The 20,588-nt window shown below is 31.2% G+C and overlaps 2 protein-coding genes across 4 annotated transcripts; one reads left to right on the forward strand and one right to left on the reverse strand.

The window, feature by feature from the left end:
• Positions 1–11,063: 11,063 nt before the first annotated feature.
• LOC108205989 (protein LSD1-like) lies at positions 11,064–15,698 on the reverse strand. 3 transcript variants are annotated; one of them, XM_064088102.1, is made up of 9 exons: positions 15,335–15,564; positions 15,231–15,253; positions 13,335–13,448; positions 12,905–13,015; positions 12,502–12,614; positions 11,800–11,880; positions 11,638–11,709; positions 11,504–11,537; positions 11,064–11,225 (listed from the first exon to the last, which is right to left on the reverse strand). In XM_064088102.1, the coding sequence occupies exons 2-8, from the start codon at positions 15,232–15,234 to the stop codon at positions 11,505–11,507; spliced, it is 528 nt and encodes a 175-aa protein (XP_063944172.1). In that variant the 5' UTR covers positions 15,235–15,253; positions 15,335–15,564; the 3' UTR covers positions 11,064–11,225; position 11,504. The 3 variants fall into 3 exon arrangements, with proteins under 3 accessions (XP_063944172.1, XP_017231624.1, XP_017231625.1); XM_017376135.2 differs by lacking the exon at positions 11,064–11,225 and having other exon boundaries at positions 11,296–11,537; positions 15,335–15,698; XM_017376136.2 differs by lacking the exon at positions 11,064–11,225 and having other exon boundaries at positions 11,296–11,537; positions 15,331–15,562.
• A 1,107-nt stretch (positions 15,699–16,805) lies between these two features.
• On the forward strand, positions 16,806–18,804 carry LOC108208211 (CASP-like protein 1B1). Its single transcript, XM_017378713.2, has 3 exons — positions 16,806–17,160; positions 17,804–17,927; positions 18,420–18,804. Exons 1-3 carry the CDS (start codon positions 16,916–16,918, stop codon positions 18,660–18,662), a joined length of 612 nt encoding a protein of 203 aa, XP_017234202.1. The 5' UTR covers positions 16,806–16,915; the 3' UTR covers positions 18,663–18,804.
• Positions 18,805–20,588: the final 1,784 nt, after the last annotated feature.

Genomic DNA, 20,588 nt, shown 5'->3' on the forward strand with positions numbered 1-20,588 from the left:
TCGCAATAGGTGGTTTTATAGTAAAATGTAGGGCAAGCGTGCGGGTTGTTTAATAAATGGGATGGACCATTTTCAGTGTTTTTTTTCCCTTTATCTAAGTATTAATTAATCAACCGATACACAAGATTTAAATTTCATAATTAATCTTCGATTTATTTTGGTAATCATAAATGTTCTTCATATTCATCTCGTATCCTTGACACAAAAAACTCGTTTTTTTCATGTAATTGAAAAGTGAGGTGGTGTTTGTATTTAAGGCTTTAAGCTTTTAAGCCACTAATAAATTCAGTAACTCAAATATTTTTTGTTTATAGTCACTTGTAAAAATAAACTGGATGAATTTAGATTTTAAAGTTTTTATAACAGATATCAAATATATATAAAAGCTAAATTATATTAAAATACTTAAAATTTTATAAAAAAATTTATAAATATTTAATGATGTGAAAACGTTCAGAAAAATATATACTGGAAATTATAATACCCAATAAGTAACTGGGTATTATAATTTGTTTTGAAGCTGACTCTTGAATTTGCTCCGTACCTACATAAAGTAAAAGTATGTATGTCCCTCTAAGCATGTTTAATTGTTATTTTTTATTTGTAAATTATTTTAACATCGCTAAAAATGTTTCCCCGCAAGTTAACACATTATGATTCAAAACTATCAGCCGTGTTGGTTTCTGCAAAACCAAAATTTATGTACTCCGTTTTTGTAAGTGGAAAGCGGGAGGGGAGGAGTATTTGGCGGATGAACCGTTTAATTTTGTGCTTTCTTTTCTTACGACTCAAGTAAAATAATACAGTAAATCAAAAGAAAAAGTGATTTTCAATTTAGATAAAGTGGATGCGTACTAAGGAATGTTTGTCATTGATTTCAATTGTTACCCCGCTTAAAATTGATGTCAAAGCATAATCCAGGATATTTTAAATAATAGGTGTATATTTCACAAGTGTGCTGTCATATTTTGTCAGAAACATTGTTATTCAACTTGTACGTATGCAATAATCAAACGTAAAATTTAGCTTTTTTTTTTTTTTTGGTTGAATCATGAATCAAAATGGTGACTTAATCTGAATTTGTAGTGTATTTTAAAAATTAATCCTAAGTTATATAATTTTTGGCAGAATCAAAGGCATGCAAATTTGCAGAAGCCAAGTTCGATTCTAACCTTTTTGAGATTAATAGATGGATAATCTCCCCTGCTGACAATAGTTTACTCATTTTAGTAATTTGGTACTAAGAGATTTTAATTTACAATATAGTGATGTAATTATATAAATTGTACGAAAAGAAGGTCAACAGTCACTTTTCTCTTTGAAAAAATAGTTGATTTTCTTCTCTCAAAAAAGGTTGATTCTTGCATATTATCATACAGATAATATCTAATCATCATTTTATAAATTTGAAAATTTAATAAACACATTACTTGAAGAATCAAATTGGCCGCCATTTTACAATATACTCCGACCCAGATAACAAACACATTATCACACGTATCAAATTCCAGATTATCATAGTATCTCTTTTAGTAGTAATAATATACTAAAAACAAAACGTGCGGCTAAATTGAAAATATATTAAACTCCAATCAGCGTAGTCTTGTACCAATAACCTGTAACCGGCATAATCAAACAAAGAATCAACCAAGTCGTGCTATAATCTGTCAAGTTAACATATACTTTGATTACTCCCTCTGTTTTTTTTTATATGACGCTTTGACTTTTGGCACACACTTTTAAGTGCTTTGACTGGGTAGTTAAAAATATTATTTTTTAAATTTTCTTTTTCTGAATAAAAATTTTGATTATATATTATTATTCAGAAAAAGAAATTTCAAAAAATAATATTTTTAACTACCCGGTCAAAACACTTAAAAGTGTGTGCCAAAAGTCAAAGCGTCATATAAAAAAAAACAGAGGGAGTATTATATAACGCTGTGCAGAATTGTAAACTTCTTCGCAAGTCGCAAGTGCTCAATAACTTTCCGACAAGGCGACATATGCCACAAAGCGCACGTAGCGTTTACAGGTCAACCAGGACTAATTCATGAATTTTAATAATCCCATGGGTGCCGAGTTGAATTACTGTAACATATAGTACCATTTGTACCCATACGATGAATCGAGTTAGATTATTGTTTTCTCTCAACAGTACCGCCAGAGTGTCAAGATATGCACATCTGTCTTGATATTGTTTACTTGTTTTTTTAGGTATTATGTTAATATATTGTTTTTGTAACGATGACCGATAATTATTTGCGGTATTTAATATTTTCCCCACACATTCAATTTGGGTAATTGGGTTTATATGTACTTTAAATGCTACAAAAAGACAAAGGGCTAGGAGACAAACTAGTCTCCGGTAAATTCAACTAAGTGTAAAGGGTAAAAGAACTCGTAAAAACGTACGAAGGTACAACTAGTACTGCTTCGGTATTTAGGTTTCAACCAGGTCACTACTCACCAGTACTGTCCTAGTTTTAGTACAGTAAATAACCTATCCAAAAGTTTTAACTGTACGTATGTACAGATGAGTCTACTGACAACTTCTATGTGTGCTAAAGACATGGATGGGACATTCGTACACGGCAAATATTTTCACTTACGGCACCGACACTTCAGCAAACAACAGATCGGACACGCTTTTTTAAATTTTGTGAATATAAGAAGTTTATTTACATTTATTATTCATCTATCAATCAAAATATATTATTATCATTAAATTTAGTGATTATAATGTGCTATTGAACACATTATAAAAAGTCCTTTTTTAATATATACAGAGCATCTCCAACAATGTTCTAAGAAACTTTCCTAAATATATACTTCATATGTCCCTTTTATTTTTTTATATTACTCGACACGCATTTTAAGACGCATATAAAATATAGTTTCATAACTTTTTTTTGTAAAAAAGTTCATATAATAAATTTTTATTCAGAAGAAAAAAAGTTCAAAATAATTTATCAAACTATATTTTATAAGAGCACTAGAATGCGTGCAGGTCTCCCGTCTCCCGATGTAAACAATTGAGAGAGACGGAGGGAATAATAAATAATTGAACTTCTCAACTACAACTATAATCTCTATTTGTGTTTATTATTATTATTATTATTATTATTATTATTATTATTATTATTATTATAGTATTAGATCAAATTCTTTTAGCAAAAAGGTAACAAAAAAATATGGGAAAATGAGTATAAAAGGTGAGAGTTGAATATGATCATTAAAAATCAAGAAATTAGTTAGGGATTACTTTTTTACGAGAAGTTAGTTAGAGATTACCTTTTTATGAGAACTAAAAAATGGATCTTTAATATTTAGAGAATGAATAAGTAATCTGCTTGAGTGAATTGTTGTGTGAATTTCTCAGAATTATAACTTAGAAACTCGTATAACTAATCAACCGTTCTTTTTACCAGGGAGGAGGTCAATTCTTATCTTTTTCTATAAAACTAGCATAAAAACCCGTGCAAGGCACGGGCCGCTAATCTATATTGTATTTTATATCATTATTTTGTGTAATTATCTTATTTAGAACATGCGTATTATTTATCTGTTTTTCTATAAAATATGTGAGTTTGATTCATTTGTTTAAGCGAGTGAAAATATAATATTTACTATTTAGCAATAATAATGTTAATCACTATATTTTAAAAATTTATTACGGATCATAAACATATTTGGACATATTAGCTCATGTTGTCAAATCACGATTAAGTTTCAAGATATTACAAGAATTCTTGTAATGCATATATAATTTTCGATAGTTTGATTGTGATTAGAGAACAATGTATCACTGCCACTATCTCACGCTCCTATTTTCATTTTATTATAAGCAGTTTTATATGTGTCATAATATACTTAAAGTGGATGGAGGATTCGAATATTTTGATAATACTTAAGATTATTCGGACTCAACGTGTAATTTTTAATGTTTAAGACTGAATCAACCTGAAAGTGCGTAGAATTAGCAATGTTTAAGATCGAATAAATAAATGAAATTTATGGGATTCACTCAAGCGATTATGATTGCGAAATTTAAATAAAAAGCCAAAAATCAAAACACGTGAATATTTTTTGTGTTAATTGATTAAAAATTACATGAATTAATTGCTTGATTAATGGCTTCTAATTTTTTGTAGCCACAAATTTGTTAGTGATACTTTTATAAATGAAATTTTAATGTAAGATGATAAGCGTAATTAATGTCATTATTTTATGTGTAATTAGAGCATTCAATAACATTAGATAATTTTAGTGAATTAAATGAATTTTTTGGCTGGTATTCTTGTAATTATATGATGAATAAGGGTATATCAGACATTTCACAGCTATTTTCTTGATACTTTTTGCCCTTAGTTGCCTTATTATATATATAAGTAGATAGATTAAAAAATAGCTCTCGACAATCACAGTTTTTCATTTAAAAATCACTTTAAGGAAAATTGGTCCTCAAAAGGCCTAAATTAAAATTTATCAGGAATATTACCCTCCACTCTAAGAAAATTATGGATCTGGTAAAAATATCACTTGAGAGTTTACTTTTTTGTTAATGTCTAATAATTATACTGAATTAAATCGAGTTATGTATATATGTAAGTTTGTTAAATATTGAAAATTTTATTCAGTGGATAATTTTCTATAAAAATATTAAAAAGAATGTTTAAAAAAGAGAGAAGAGCGTGTATTTTGAATAATATGATTTTTATTTTGAAAAAATTATTTCAAACTAATTATTATATATATAATGCATGTTTGGCTAGATTTCTATGATACATCTCATGATTTGTAGATTAAAATTAATTTATTTATATTCGCAGTATAATGAATTTATAAATCAATTTAAGATCATAAATTGAAATACAAGAAATTGAAAATTCAAACCTTTTTATTGACTTGTTGGATTTATGAAGTTTCATTATTGTATTAATAATTTTAAATCTAATAAACTATAAATTATAAATAAATTTATATAAATAATAAATTAAAAACTACTTTTTACTCATAAATAATCAGTTCTCGTAATAATCCAAAAAATTTAATAAATACGTGGCCATATGTAGATCATGAATACGGGAGTATTTAAAACATTGCAAAAATCAAGCATGGATTTTCTGTAACCTTGATAGTGCTGGGAGTTGGGACCATGGACACACCGTCGGTAGATTGAAAGTTACAAATGAATGGTCCTTTTTATTTAAACATGTACTCTTGTCCGATTCACCAGATTTTCTCTTTGCTTCCACTTTTTTCTTTTGTTTGTTATCTCGCCGGTGCTCTGTCGCGAACAAGGACAAGGCTGGATTTAAACTAAAGAATTTAACTATAAGTCTATAACATCTATTTCTTATGCTGTTAGATAATGGTTCGTAGGACAACATTCCAGAGAGGGACTCCTTATATGGAGTTACATAGTGCGCCACTATAAAGCATCAATTTTATTATAAACTAGTTAAAAAAGCCGCGCTTCGCGGCGGCGTGATAAATTTTGATATGAATCCGTATTATAATAGCATAAAAATTATTTTGAGTCATCTTCCCGTTAAACATATCACAAATAAAAAATATTATAATTGGCATAAAATTTTTTTAAGTGGCCATTCTGTCAAACACAATACTAATAATAAAATTAGTTCGAAAATCCTGCCGTCAAAAACAATATTAATCCATAATTATTATTTTTATGATAAAATTAAATATTATAATTTAGATCGAAATTAGTTTGAGCCGCTACCTTGTGTTTTAATAAGAAAACATAATAATTTAGATATTAGTTTGAGTCGCCTTACTGTCAAACACAATAGTAATAAAAATTATTCTAATTATGATAAAATTAAAGATTATAATTGGATAAAAAGTATTTTAAACTGTGGTCCCGTTTTAACAAAAAATAATAATATTATAACATAGATAAAAAATTATTTTAGCTACTTTCATGCCAAACATAATACAAATAGAAAATTTATTATTATTTAGATAAAAATTAGTTTGGGCCGCCTCCCGTGCCCGTCAAACACAATACTAATCAAGAATTATTTACATTATCATAAAATCAATAACGTTAAAAAATAAAAAAATCAATATATGATTCATATTTTATATATATTATTTTATTTGTTATTTATTTTTATTATTTGATTCCTATTTATTAGTTAAAAATTATTATTCTTTTATGTTACTAATTTTTTTGCTATGAGTTTTTTTAATGATTATTATCTTTACAATCCTTTATTTTCTATTCGAAATTTAAGAAAATTATAAGACTAAATCGAAAATAAAAATCGTACATATATCCCCTACAAATCCTAAATATAAATTGTATTTTATCTATGATTGTTAATTTAAATAAATATAATCCTACTCCTTTTAGGATTCTTAAGTAAGAAAAAAATTGTATTACCTTTAGAATTCAAAGAGAAAAGAATTGTATCATCTTTAGAATTCAATAAGAAGTAGTAAATAAAAAGAAAAAGAATTATATCATCTTTAGAATTCAATAAGAAAAGAGTTGTATTACTTTTAAAATTCTTGAACCTTATTTTTGAATTATAAATATATTTTCTATCCGAAATTTGAGAAAAATCAGAAGACTAAATCGAACAATTCCAGAGACGCCCGCATCCTCCTTTATATATATATATTGATTCTGTTATAAAATATATATAAAACGTGATTCTAATATAGAATACTATAAAATATATCTATTTTAAATAATTTTACACTTAAAATTTGATGAAAAAAAGTATATTTTTGAAACTGATTCTACAACAGAATAATTCTGGATGATTATTATTCTGTTATAGAATCATGTTGAAATATTGCATAATTTTAGATGATCTTTGGAATAAATAAATTGTATAACTTCTTTTTCGGTTTAATAATCAAAATTTGCAATTATATTTCATAAAAAATATAATAAAATATATAATATGTGTATATTTGTAATGGTGTGCTACGTAACTCCATATAACAGGGTATGCTATGGAGTGCTGCCCATGGTTTGTATACATTTAACTTGCACAAACTTAATTTATCTTATTTTAATATTTGGAAATATGATTAAAAACTGATATAGGATAAATTCTGTTTTCTTTCTGACACAAATGCAGTTAAGTTAATGATTACCAACATCTAATCATCGTTGTACGTTCCAGTAATCAAAGGTGAACATTCTTGACAATCATTAGAATGATACTCCCTCCGTCCCAGCCATTTGTATACAAATGGTTGGGACACGGAGATCAAGAAATAATGTAAGAAATGAGTAAAGTTAGATGAAAAGTGGGTATAGTGGTGGGACCCATTTATATTTAATAATAGATTTGAGATAGTGGAGGAAAGTAGTGGGTGTAATAGTGTTTTTATTATTATAGAATGGAGATAGTGGAAGAAAGTAGTTGGTGTAATGATGTTTTATATTATAAATGTTTACTATTTTTGGTATGTATACAATTGGTGGGACGTCCCAAAAAGGAAACTGTATACAATTCACTGGGACGGAGGGAGTACAGCTAGCGAACATATGTCGCATTGTAGACGATAAAAATCTCATTACCCGCCGGATTTATATATTATATGTGAGATTTGATTTATCATCAATTCTTTTTCTCATGTCAAAAGAAAAAATAATCAGATTTTTGCGCTTAAACTATCTTAATTACTAACTGCCTGTCCTTTATTTATATAAAAAAGGATCATTAATCGATTGAAACCAATCAAATAAACGATTGATAAATCAAACACAAATTTCAGTCAAAATGAAATGAAGTTCTAAAATTTGATTTGTTGTAGAACAAACGCCAATATTCTGGACGTAGACCTTTTTTTTTTTTGTCACATCACTAAGCTGTCAACAATAAAATGAATAATTGACATATCGATAGAATTGATAGTAATGTAGGTAGCCGTTTAATAATTGACGTAGGCTTCATCATAGACTACAAACATCATGGTTTGTCACTATCTTTTTTTATAATCTCTCGTTGCAATCAAAATTGTAAGAATTGTAAATCTTCACGTCTGAACTCTACTTTACATAGACAAGGGTTTGGTCTTTCAATCATAGGGCAGGAGCTTCAATTAACAATTGTGTTAGTTAGATTCCATTATTAACCTATACATCTACTGGAATGATTTAAAGTAGATTTACTTGTCTGCTGGTAAAGTGAATTGGATACAAGATAACTCTTGAAGCTAACTCTTTCCCGTTTAAAAGTTTTAAGCTTTTTTGTTTTCTTTGGTCATCGACACTCACGGATTAAACTAAGCGAAAGGAGATTTGTTGTTAATTAAACTACTTTAGTTTGAAAAAACCATCATTTGGAACAAGTTTGTTATGTATCCAGCTGCGTTAGAGAAACATAACAGCTAAAAACGATCTTTGACCAATCTTATGTACGTTCACATAGTTGCACGAGGATAATCTATCTGAACTCTGCATAGCCGCATAGGCTGTAAACGAAAGATATTGTGTGGTCAAACACGTAAACTCTCTAGTATTGTTATCGATCTCACGTTACAACTAATAAAATTTAAGCAAGTTTAAGGACCCCGAACGAACACATACCGATATGAGTTTGTTAGAATATAGTATAATTTCCGTAAATCTTTTTCTCAACATCGTCAAAAATATGTTTCAAAATACAATTATTCACGTATAATTCTGATAAATCCTTTCAATATCTTGAGATTCTGAGATAATCAACAGAATTAATATTTGGATAATAAGTGAAATCATAATAAATTAGCAGCCTAACATGTCATGATGTATTTAGTTGTATGGTACATGAAATTCACGATAAATGTACGTAAAGATAACAAGAGCAACCCTACAGAGTTAATGCTAAGGAGGGGACGACACACGTGTGAGAATGATGTATCATACAGGCCCAAGATTCATTAAGATTACTGATATATAATACAGTACTACTTAAGTATTAGTCAAAGACGGAGAGAGTGGCGGTGCATGCACTGTGGACGGTGGAGAGGGGTGATGCGTGGCTAGGGGGTCATTTTAACTTAAAGCTATAACAGTAGATAATACTCCCTCCGTCCCAAAAAGAGTGAGCTGGTTTGACTTTCACGGAGATTAAGAAAAATGTAGTAAGTTTAGTTGAAAAGTGGGTAAAGTGGTGGGACCTACCAATATTTAATAATAGATTTGAGATAGTGGAGGAAGATAGTGGGTGTAATAGTGTTTATATTATTATAGAAAAGAGATAGTGGAAGAAAGTAGTGGATGTAATAGTGAAAAGTAGTGTTCAAAAATAGTAAGTATTGTAGGTTCATTCTTTTTGGGACGTCCCAAAAAGGAATAAGGGTCACATACAATGGGACGGAGGGAGTACGAGTATAGATTGAGAGCTTTGCTTTTGTATTGCGTTGTGTCCCCCCACAACTCCAACCACCCACTGCGGACAGCCGTTTGTATTTAAGACTATCCTCCGCCGACACTCGCCACTTTTGTTTTCTTGTACTTTTCGTTTCATATTTTGTTTCTCATTTTCCTTTATTATTTTCATCATGTTTCATATGTGTGTGGTGTGGATTGTTTTCCACAAAGCAAAAGGAAAAGAAATGATCAAAATCACACGTTAGATGGTCGAATAGATGACGTTACAGGGTTAATAGGCTAAATTTCACGAGTATTTGAGCAGCTTTCGGATGAATCTCCGATTTCTGAACTCTAGAATCAAAATTTTGAAAATGACAGTGTGAAGAATATGTGTTCCATAATCAATTTTTGGTAAGAATTCGCAATGGTTAAATCCTCTTTGACTTGGAATTCCCCGTGTTGAAATGAGGCAACTAATGGCTCAGTCCAATCCATTGCGAGATCTAACCCCATCCATTACAATAAACCCAATCAACAACAGTAAGATTTTGGAATTGATGTTAAGAAATAAAGTGAAAAATATCGTTTTATTAGTATTTTACTGATTTAAATGACTAGAACACTTTTTTCATTATATTTATAAAAGATCTTTCTCTAAGATTATTAGAGAAATTGATTGGTCCATTGACATAAAATATTGTTAGGATGTTCAATATGTTCTAATTAAAATATTATTAAATGTTTATAAAAAATATAATATTTTCAAAATATAATTAAGACTATCATGTTGAAATGAGCTAAAACAAATTACATGATATTATCATGATTAAACTAATTTATCCCAACATAAACATATAAATCAAAATTATCTCCTCCATGATGTTAGCATTATACTTATTTACTTGAAATGACTAAATGAGTACCACAAATTTTCTATCACATATTTTTCCCGTCAAATAACATGGTAAATACATGAGTGATTTTAATTTATCATTTTATATAATCTTAATTGAATGATTTATGTGCTATATATAAGATGTATTATCAATATGAGGAACACTAATCATACAACACGAATTGATATTTGGAAATAACTTTTGAAATACAAATGTTTGTGTATTATGCTTATATATATACATTTTATTATTATGATTCGTGGCTCGTATAATAATATATTCTATGTAGTGCATCTGATGCGAATACAGCCAAGTCTGCTTAGTGCTTTCCCTGTCTCTGTTAGGAATAATCAGAGGGCAAGCTTAGAGTCGATGAGTTTATATGATTTAATATGAATAATAATCCGACTTTCTTCTTGACTCCCTGATAAATAATTTTCTACATTGTCTAAAGACTCTAAACACAACGTTCAATAATATATTTCATCTGCTTCCATAGTACCAGAGAAGTTGCTTTTAACAAGTGTAACTTGTAATTTGTTATTTTCTCTAGGTGGAAATCGGTCTCTTTTGTTAAATAAGTGCAAATCAACCTATACAACTTATTAAGAAAAAATTTATGTATAATTTTTAGAATTCTTTTAGAAGCCGTTTGAAAACATCCATTTAATTAAATGATGGATTTCAAATGACAGGATTTGAGTTGTCATTTCAAATTCTCAGATTTATACTAATATTTGAATGTCTGGATTTCAAATGAAATCCAAATCCAAATTCCCAAACATGTTATTTCATCAAATCCAGAATTTCAAATGAAATCCAGGTTCCAAAACAAGCCATTAATTTATTTTGCAATTTAGCCACAATCATCAATTCAAGATTCACGCTAGTTCATGAACTGCCAGTATTTGTGACGGGCAGTCCTTTTTTCTCAAGTACGACAAGTATGCCTGCCACCGTAATGTGTAAATACACAAACAAACAAATCAAATTTCATTTCGGTCCGTCTTAAGTGTACATTAGTCCCATAATAATTTGAGGGTTTTTGCTCAAATATTTGCAAACAATTATTCGATATATTAATGACAACTGGGAGTCATTCCTGTTGCCGTCACTGTCCTTTCAATGTACAATTTTTTTTTTACAAACTGCAGCTTAAAAATTCAAGTAATGGGCACCCCCGCATAAACAACACAGTTCAGTTTTACCACACTGATCAGAATCTTAGAATTGTATTACCTTAAGCTCAGATACAACGGATTTGACTAAGTTGTGACGCCAACAACGACATTGCTCACCTGCAAAATTTACATATATGGTATCATGTTTGCTGATTACCATGGTATACATGTGTGTGTGCTCGTGAAAATAAAAACAGAATTGGTGGTAAAATCTCACCAGTTTGCCACTTTCGTCAACTGACATCGGATTTTGGACGACCACAGTTTGATTCTGCGGGCGTGGCGTTGCCTACACGTGTGTATCCGTGTAATAATCATATATTAAGTCAAACATGAAAAAAAACATTCCTCGGTAATTATAAAAATGATGGGTACTTACCGGTGAAGTAGAGGTAGTTGACGCAGATGTAGCAGCCCCACCAGGTCTCAGTGCAGGAATTGGGACCCTTGCATTACCCATCTGCATTTGACACAAGACATTAATTAGTACTTTGAAATAATCCAGAAATGGAAGACAACAAAAATACCTCCCTATGCAATACAATGACCGGACATACACAACTATTCAACTTTACCGATCCATGGTATAGGTTGGAGCTCACTACATAATCTTCTTTAAAAACAACTTAAGGGAGCTCAACTATCCTCATTACCAATCCACGACTATTCAACTTTACAACATACAGCATACAAATAAATATTGAAGGACCTAACGGAACCGTAAACGTTTCATCCCCGCCAAGGCCAGAAGGTAAAAGCGCAAATTATGAGAAAATCAATAACCTTCTATGCAGTATGTAGGTTCTTAGCAGGACACATTTTGCTATGTAAATCAAAAGAATTGGCAAAAGCAATTATATTTTGTAATACGTAGGTTCTTAGCATGAGACTGCTAGCTATCTATTACTAATGGAAAAGAAACTTATGTCCAAAAACAAAGTTGCTCTGCTATGTATAAATACAGCCAAAAAAAATGTATCATGCCTATGAATCTATAAAAGTGTAAAGAAACAAGATGAGACCTAAAACGATGCATCTCATCAGCTAGACATTGAATATATAATCAGGATTCAGGACTCACATTCACATTTGTTACGCAGTGGCAAACAGCGCATTTAACTGACGGAGCACCATATGGATACATAAGGGTTGTACGGCAACTGCAGCAATTGACATGAGCAACCTGGCCCGATGCTACATATTGAACATAAGAAACCAAGAGTGATAGCAGTTAGTAAGTGGACTCTGAACTCATAATAGAAAATTGACCCCTCAACCCCCTCCCTACCCAAGAAAATATGGAGACCAGAACGGTGAAGGGTAAACAAATGATGTTTTTTTTGGTGCCCAGTAACTGAGCTTGTGCCAAGTCTCATTTATATGGATCCCAATCACTACAATGCAACAACTAATTTAAATGAACATTGCATTTGGGTCTTCTGGCATTTCGAGTCACAACCAAAGAAAACAAGAATTATTTGTACCTGGCACAAGGTTTACTGTGTGACAGCATGAGCATCTGACACTTGATGCTCCACGAGTATACATAAGCAATGTACGGCAACCTCCACATATTAGTTGGGACATTTCCAGTCCTGTTGGTTTAGCAAATGATAAGGATGATATATCACAGAGTGGTTGCAGAAATGACTTTGTGCTCAGCAAGAAAAAAAAGTGGACTAGGTACATGTAATATGGATCATAGTGATGAAAGCTCGTGAGCAGAAAAATTGATCTTAATTCACAAACTCAGAACTGCAAATAATTCTCAATAACAATCAAATTTTCCTCAGAGCAAAATTTTGTTCTTCATCAATGCATAGGCTACATATTAGAAATATATAGTTTATTTGCAGCAGATTAATATGGCACATGTGATTATGCAAAGAGAAAGAATATAGCAGTAGGCCATACCAGGAGGAGGAACCGATGTGACAACATTGCAAACTGCACAACAAACATTTGCAGCTCCTCTTGGATAGAGAAGAATGGTTCTACACCCATTGCACACTAATTGACTCTGCATAGCTGTAATGCACAAAAATGCATGGTATGCTTTCAGCTAAACAGAAGTAAAATAATTATTGCTGATCTATGGGGGCGTTTGGATTCTGGGTGGGAATCGGTATCCCATGGGCTGTGAAGAGAACGATTTACCCACTAAATGGGAATGAGATTCCCATTCCATACAATAAATCCAAACACCAACACATTGGTTTGAGGTTACGATTCCGGTTAAGCGGGCTCATGAACCATGATCCAAACACCTCCTATATACTTCCACAAAATATTAACTGTTTAGGAGACTTAGGGAAAACAAAGGACCATGCTTCAAACTCTAAACCATGATATCTGACAAAGAAAATTTAGAAAAGTTTGGACTAAACAATACCCTATATGTAAAAAAGCTTGAAGGAGAATATATTAAAAATATTAAACAAAATCATTTAATATAGAAGTTGAGAGCCACCCAGCAGACCAGTACTTTGGATTACAATACAAATAGTAATTAAATGACCATTTTTAATAGACACAAATAATAATCTTGTCCGTTTGACCGCAAGGACTCTTCTGAAATGACACATAAATCAAAGGGCAAGCTGAATTACATCTGAGAGTATCAGGAGCCTATATAGTATATCCATATCAATACATTATAACCGCAGAAATTCTCCAAACTTTCCGCCATAGATATACAGATCTTATACAACTGGTTATTAATATTTACTTCTCAGAAGACCAAAACTTATAACATTTGTTATTTTTTGGTAATCCGAAAGGCCATTCTTAGCCTGATGCAGTGATGCTCAAGTTGTCTGCTTGTATTTGCTCTCTGCTAGGTCACACATTTACACCCTAGAAAAAGTTTCTTTATTAATAAGGGGTAACGCTATGAACATATGTTAATCATAACAAACCAGGGAGTAAACTAGCTGGAAGCATATTTCTGAAATTGATAGGAGGAACTAATATGTGCAACTCCACTTAGTTCTAGAAAAGAGTGTTCAGTTACGAGCTCAGTGTTGTAACATTTTGCAGCTCAGATGTAATTCTTTGTAACAAACATGATATGACTTTCTATTAATATATGAATCAATTCTTACTTTCTTCCTTTCAATTTCACTAAAAGAATCTGCATAAATGATAACCCAACAAAGAATTGTCTTGTCAACATATAAAATGATGAGAAACAAAAGATTAACATACAAAATAGGTAATAAACGATAATGCTATATAAAGTCAGTACAGTGATATCAGATCATCATAAAAAAGTTGATCTACAGTGCACTCTAGTGTTACTCAAGTCTGCTGACCTAGCAAGGTTCATATGCAGACATTTCAATACGTACATTGCACAGTTTACAAATGATCTATAATTTTACCCATCCGAAGGATATTTTAACTCCTAACATGTCAAATTAAACATATATATCAGCGATTTATAACCAATCTACTACTGTGCATAGTAGTTAATACTATTGCCACATAAAAACTAAAACCATCAGTATCACTATCATATAAGGAGGAATAACAGATAAGAAACAAGTACAGTCAACTACATAGCAGAATACTTTCATACGAAACCAAACATATCTGGTGTAGTGGTGTATCTCGCTCACAAAATCCGGTCCACAAGTGTAAGAAGCAAGGAAAACTCATACATATAACAAATACTCAAAATTCGCCTAATCCATACATCTTCCATACTACACAAATCATCAAAAGTACCCAATGCAGGTAAGTCACAACTTGAGTGAAAAGATTTCAAACTTTACAACAGAAAAAACATAAAAAGAGTTGAATTCTTACCCATGAGCAAGTCTTGAACAAATCTGATCAGGAAAAAAAGTGTAAGAGATAAGATGAGTTTTCTTGAAAAAACAGAGAAACGGGATAAATAATGACATACCCACCTCCCAAGATTGAGTTTTGACGATGAAAATGGGGACAAGGAATCAAGAAAAGTATAGGATAAGCTTGAATTATGCTCTTCTTGAAATCTTTCCTTTTCAGATATTCTTTTTCCTTTCACTTTCTGGGTTTCTGTATATATATGCAAAGAGAAATCTAGAAGAGCAAAATTCCAAACCCTTGTATTTTCTTGGTCGATTCTAGTCTGCAATGTAATAGAGTAATTCTAATCGGGTTCTTTGTGGGTCAATTACCATATGGGTCGGGTTGTTTTCAACTTTTCGTTGCTGGGCCCGGCGAAAACAATATCCGGCTTTCTTTTTCTTTTTTGAGACCAACAGTATCCGCCTATACGGCATTTTGTTTGAGTTGGAACTTGAAAATGGTTAAGAGGCAAAAATATATTCAATACTAATTTTAGGATTTTGTATTAAATATTTTAATTTTTGGATGATACAGAGACCCGTGTCAAAATCCAAAAATTTAATAATTAATACAAAAATTTAACTCTAGCAGCTTGAAGTAAGTCTCGAACTCGTATTAAAATTATCTATGATTACAATTTAATCTTGATTTCTAAATATCTTCAAAATTAAATTATTTTATCAATGTATCAGCACTAAAATTACATTACTTTTGTTGTGACCGAATTTTTAATATTTTTCAGACAAGAAACGAAAAAAAAACTATATTATGAAGTCAACCATTTATTGTGTATTTGTTCATCTGGATTTTAGGACATGAAGAAATTGAACTGGCAATCATCAGCAGAGAAATCCTAATGGCTTAAAATACAATAGCATAAGGAATTCCGACGTTTTTATGACTCGTTTAAAAGTAGGATAAGGAAACATATGTATACTCTGAAGTCTGAATTTCAACCTGCTCAACAAACTCAAACCACAAACAGACTACCAGTTTTAACCAAAAACAAACCACTGAACTAATTCTATTCTTATAGCCCTGTGATCATGGATGGCTCCAGAGGGCAGAGCCTGGACCATTTCAACCAGTAACTGAGGAATTATAAATTTGAACCATTGTCCTCTCGAGCCCCATCCTCCTTCAAATGGGACACAGAGGTTCCTTAATACCGGAAAGAAATTTTTTAGCAGAATGTGAAATGGGATGGGCATTAGGAACAAAATTTAATAGAGAAACATGGTTTAGTTTTCTGTCGTTAAATGCATTTTGAGGTTAATCCACGATTAGAGAAAATGAAAATGACCCTCCAAATAGAATAATAAGTTTACTCAAAAATTCAGCAGAACAAAACTTTGCAAAGATTTATTTCATCTTGAAAATAACAGCTTTACTGTTCCGGTTGTTGCAAAGTATCTCTACCCAACTCCACCTGTATATCATCTACCAATTTTTTCCCCATGGCACACTACATATTGCTTTATTTTTCTCAGCAACCAACACCAAATCAAGAACATGAGTTACTCAAGAAACCAGGTGTGATAGCTCCTATAAGAATTCACTCCAAACTGGCCAACACATTATTGTCTTGTGCTTCATAAGCATTTTTAGTCCTATCTAAGCATCAAAACTCCCACACTAAACACACACACAAAATAAACATGGCTGTAGAAATTGGAGATAAAGCAGAAGCTGAGTGCAAAAGCAATCAAGAAATTGCAGTGACCAGAAAGCCGATAGGATATGTGATTCCGGTGTTAAGACTCCTAACATTTGCTGCCACTCTCTCAGCAACTCTTGTTATGGCACTCAACAAACAAACCAAAACTTTTGTAGTTGCAACTGTTGGAACCACTCCCATCAAAGCGACTTTCACTGCTAAGTTCAGCCACACTCCAGCATTTGTGTAAGTTCACTTTGTTTATTTCCTTTACATATTTTCTGAGTAAAAATAAAGATTGTTATATCCTGCTAGATTGCATAATATTGTGATAAATCTAACACTTGTACCACTTGTTGTATACTGCATTTTCATAAAATTGTTGTAAATTTGATCAACTGCAGCATCTTTGGTAGCATATTGCTATTGTGATTGCTATAATTCGACCCTAAAATTTGCAGAACAAAAAACATTGGAGTATTTCCCTTTTCTAAGATGGTACATCCAACAACCTAGATGCGCTCCACTGTTATCTATCTATAAAATTTCATCATTTCCTTAATCCTCTTCTCTGTATTCCTGCTGAATCAATTTCATGATATTACGCGAGCTAAATAACTAGACCACAAAAAAAGCTCCTGCTCCTCCCGCAATTCAGACAAAAAAATATCATGCTGTCATTAGTACTCATCTGACTTATCTGTATAGACTTTATCAGCTGAAACTTTATAAATGGGCGGAACTGCAGAAAATGAAAAAAGAAACTGCAAAATGCTCCAATTACTGCTGGATTCTGAACCATGCAGCCTGAAAGATTATAACATTCTTATATTCAGGTCATCCATGTTTTATTTAATATATGGTTGGTGGTTAATATCGGATAATGCAGGTTTTTTGTGATAGCTAATGGAATGGCCAGCTTTCACAGCATCTTGATGCTGGTTATCGAATTGTTTGGACACAAGTATGACTTGAAAGGACTGCGCTTCGTCATTATTCCTGTTTTAGACATTGTAAGTATCAAACAATCAAAGTTTATTCATTCTTTATAGAACCAGATTGCTAAATAAACAATGAAATCAGAGCAATGTAGATATATATAAAGAAAATAAATTTTTTGATGTTTTGATAGCTACTTAAACATTTCTAGAGGTGGCAAAAATATACTAATTTATGGGTGAAAAAAAATTAATAGCTTTACTTATACTCTAGTCGACATCTCTCTCAACTTCCAAATTTAAGATTGCAATACATCAGTAAGGCATGTATGTGATTTTATTATGACTTAATTGACCATTTCTGAAAATCATCAAGAGGAAACCACCTATGTACTCTAAACACTTGGTAGCACAGTCACTGGATGTGAGTATCTGACAGCCTGACAGGCAAAGCAATGGCTTATGGGAATTGGTTCATATATATCTTCTTTTATCTGTCACTATTTACAATCTCTGTTTTCACTCTAACTGAATTTATTTTGTTGCCTTGTGTTTCTGCTTAAACAGTTTACAGTGGCTCTAATATCTGGAGCAGCAAATGCAGCAGCATTCATGGGTGAACTTGGAAGGAATGGTAACTCACATGCAAGGTGGAACAAGATCTGCGACAGGTTTAAGAAATACTGTGACCATGGATCCGCTGCTATGCTTGTCTCTTTCATTGCCGTTCTTATTCTCATCATTATCACCGCCATCTCTATCCTCAAGCTTCATAAACGGAACTCCACCAGCTATTCTACACTTCATTGATGTGTTTCCTCTGGCAATGTAGTATTTTAATATTATGTATGTGTTCAAAGTGGTCCATGTGAGTGTGAGGATCACCCTTTTCGTTTTAGTATAAATATAAACATTAATGAAAAAGATGGAAGTGCAAGATTTTACTGTTGAATGCGGATATGTTGTAGTAATAGTTTTGTGTAACATTTTCTATACGGTTATGGCACACCTTATCACCTGCATTCAATTAAACGGAGCTGCTAAAAAGTTCAACAAGATAATAGCTAGCTGTTTAGGATACGTCTTTAAGTTTAGCAATTGTAAAGTACCTTCAAACTTATGCTGATTAATTTCTATTCGTCCCAAACGAGAATTCGGTTGTGCTTTAGGCCTGTAGCTGTGGTTTACTAGTAGTATTCAGTGTCCAGTGGTAAACTGTAATGAGATTTGGCAGGTAACTTCTTAAGGCTTTGATATTTTCAACTACGTAATTAGAGTTGGTCACCAGATCCAACAAGAAAGATGATAGATTCAAAGTTCCCTTGTTATTCTAGGCTGTGAATCAAATTGCTGATACGCTACTTAACATCTGTATAAGAGTGTCATGATCGCACACTTATAAGTTATAATGTGATCAATTTGCATAAACTTCAATCAAAAGCTGCAGGACATGGGGCAGAGGAGTTTACAGCCGTTGATGTAAACATAAATCTATCTTCTTAAAAGTTCACTAGAAGTTCAGTAGAGCTGCTAAAAATTAAAAGTTCACTAGAAGTTCACTAGAGGAGTTTACAGCCGTTGCAGGACATTGTATTTCGGTTCGGGTTGGGTCTGGATCCGGAAATGAAGATCCAGATCGGATTCGTCGGGTTTTTCGGATTTCGGGTCAGGTTCGGGTCTAATTCGGATACTTTGAAAGATAAAATTAAAAATAAAAATTCTATACCATAAAAAATGTGATGATTGATTTTTTTGAAATTTAGAAATATAAAAAAAAGTTTTACATGTTTCATTTAGTACACGTGAAACATGTTAACATAGTTGTATACAATCATTCAACTTATTTTTTATATTTTATTATTTTTGTTATATTTAGATTTTATTAATGCACAATAGTTGAGGAAAATAATATATCGATGAAATGAATATAAATTCTGTATTGCGCATATAAAATTATGTAAAATGTTAATATTCATACCTAATAATTCATAATATTTCAATATATATACTTTACATTAACACACACGCATATATAATTTTGTATTAGGGTTTTATTGGGTTTTGAGTTTGCATCGGGTTTAAATCGGATTTTCGGTTTTGGGTCAGGTTTTGGTTCGGAATACTTAAGATCCACGTCCAAATCCAAAAAATTTGGGGTCTAGAAATAAGATTCGGATCCAAAAAAATCGGGTTCAGATGATCCAATCGAATCAGAACGGGTCACATATTCATCGGGTCAGGTAAAACTGTCATCCCTATCCGCTACCACAAGCAAGAAATAAAAGTGATATAATGAATTACTGTACTTTTTTTGAAATAGAAAGTGATATAATTAATTTAACATGTACTTTCACAACTATACATTTGTTTCGACACATCTAATTTTGTTAAAATTTATTTTAAAGAGATGGATTGTGATGCGTTGAGGAACGACATCAAAGAAATTATTATTTAAAATTTTCATTTAAAAAATACGATATCCAACTTTTGAAATCTAGAATATAAATATTGTCGAATTTTCAATAAAGTTTACTTTGAAATGCTGTAGTTATCCTTTTTGTTGCAAAATTTACTCCAAAATAAATTTTAAAAGTATAAATTATTTTTTGAAAGGGAAAAAAATAATTTATACTTTTAAAAGTATAAATTATAGTTGCATTTATTTTGTATTATGATAATATTTTTTATAAATAAAACTTAAAAATCATTTTCTGAACATTATTTTATAAAAACCAA

The sequence above is a fragment of the Daucus carota genome, chromosome 2, assembly GCF_001625215.2.
Source record: "Daucus carota subsp. sativus chromosome 2, DH1 v3.0, whole genome shotgun sequence".
In the NCBI taxonomy this organism is placed as follows: domain Eukaryota; kingdom Viridiplantae; phylum Streptophyta; class Magnoliopsida; order Apiales; family Apiaceae; genus Daucus; species Daucus carota.

Excerpts from the sequence above, each read along its gene's own strand:
- LOC108205989 (XM_064088102.1), bottom strand. Across the intron at positions 12,615-12,904 it reads CACAGTAAACCTTGTGCCAG|CATCGGGCCAGGTTGCTCAT; the intron begins GTACAAATAATT and ends TTCAATATGTAG. Across the intron at positions 11,538-11,637 it reads TTGACGAAAGTGGCAAACTG|GTGAGCAATGTCGTTGTTGG; the intron begins GTGAGATTTTAC and ends TAAATTTTGCAG.
- LOC108208211 (XM_017378713.2), top strand. The coding sequence starts at position 16,916 with ATGGCTGTAGAAATTGGAGATAAAGCAGAAGCTGAGTGCAAAAGCAAT. Across the intron at positions 17,161-17,803 it reads AGCCACACTCCAGCATTTGT|GTTTTTTGTGATAGCTAATG; the intron begins GTAAGTTCACTT and ends CGGATAATGCAG. Across the intron at positions 17,928-18,419 it reads TTATTCCTGTTTTAGACATT|TTTACAGTGGCTCTAATATC; the intron begins GTAAGTATCAAA and ends CTGCTTAAACAG.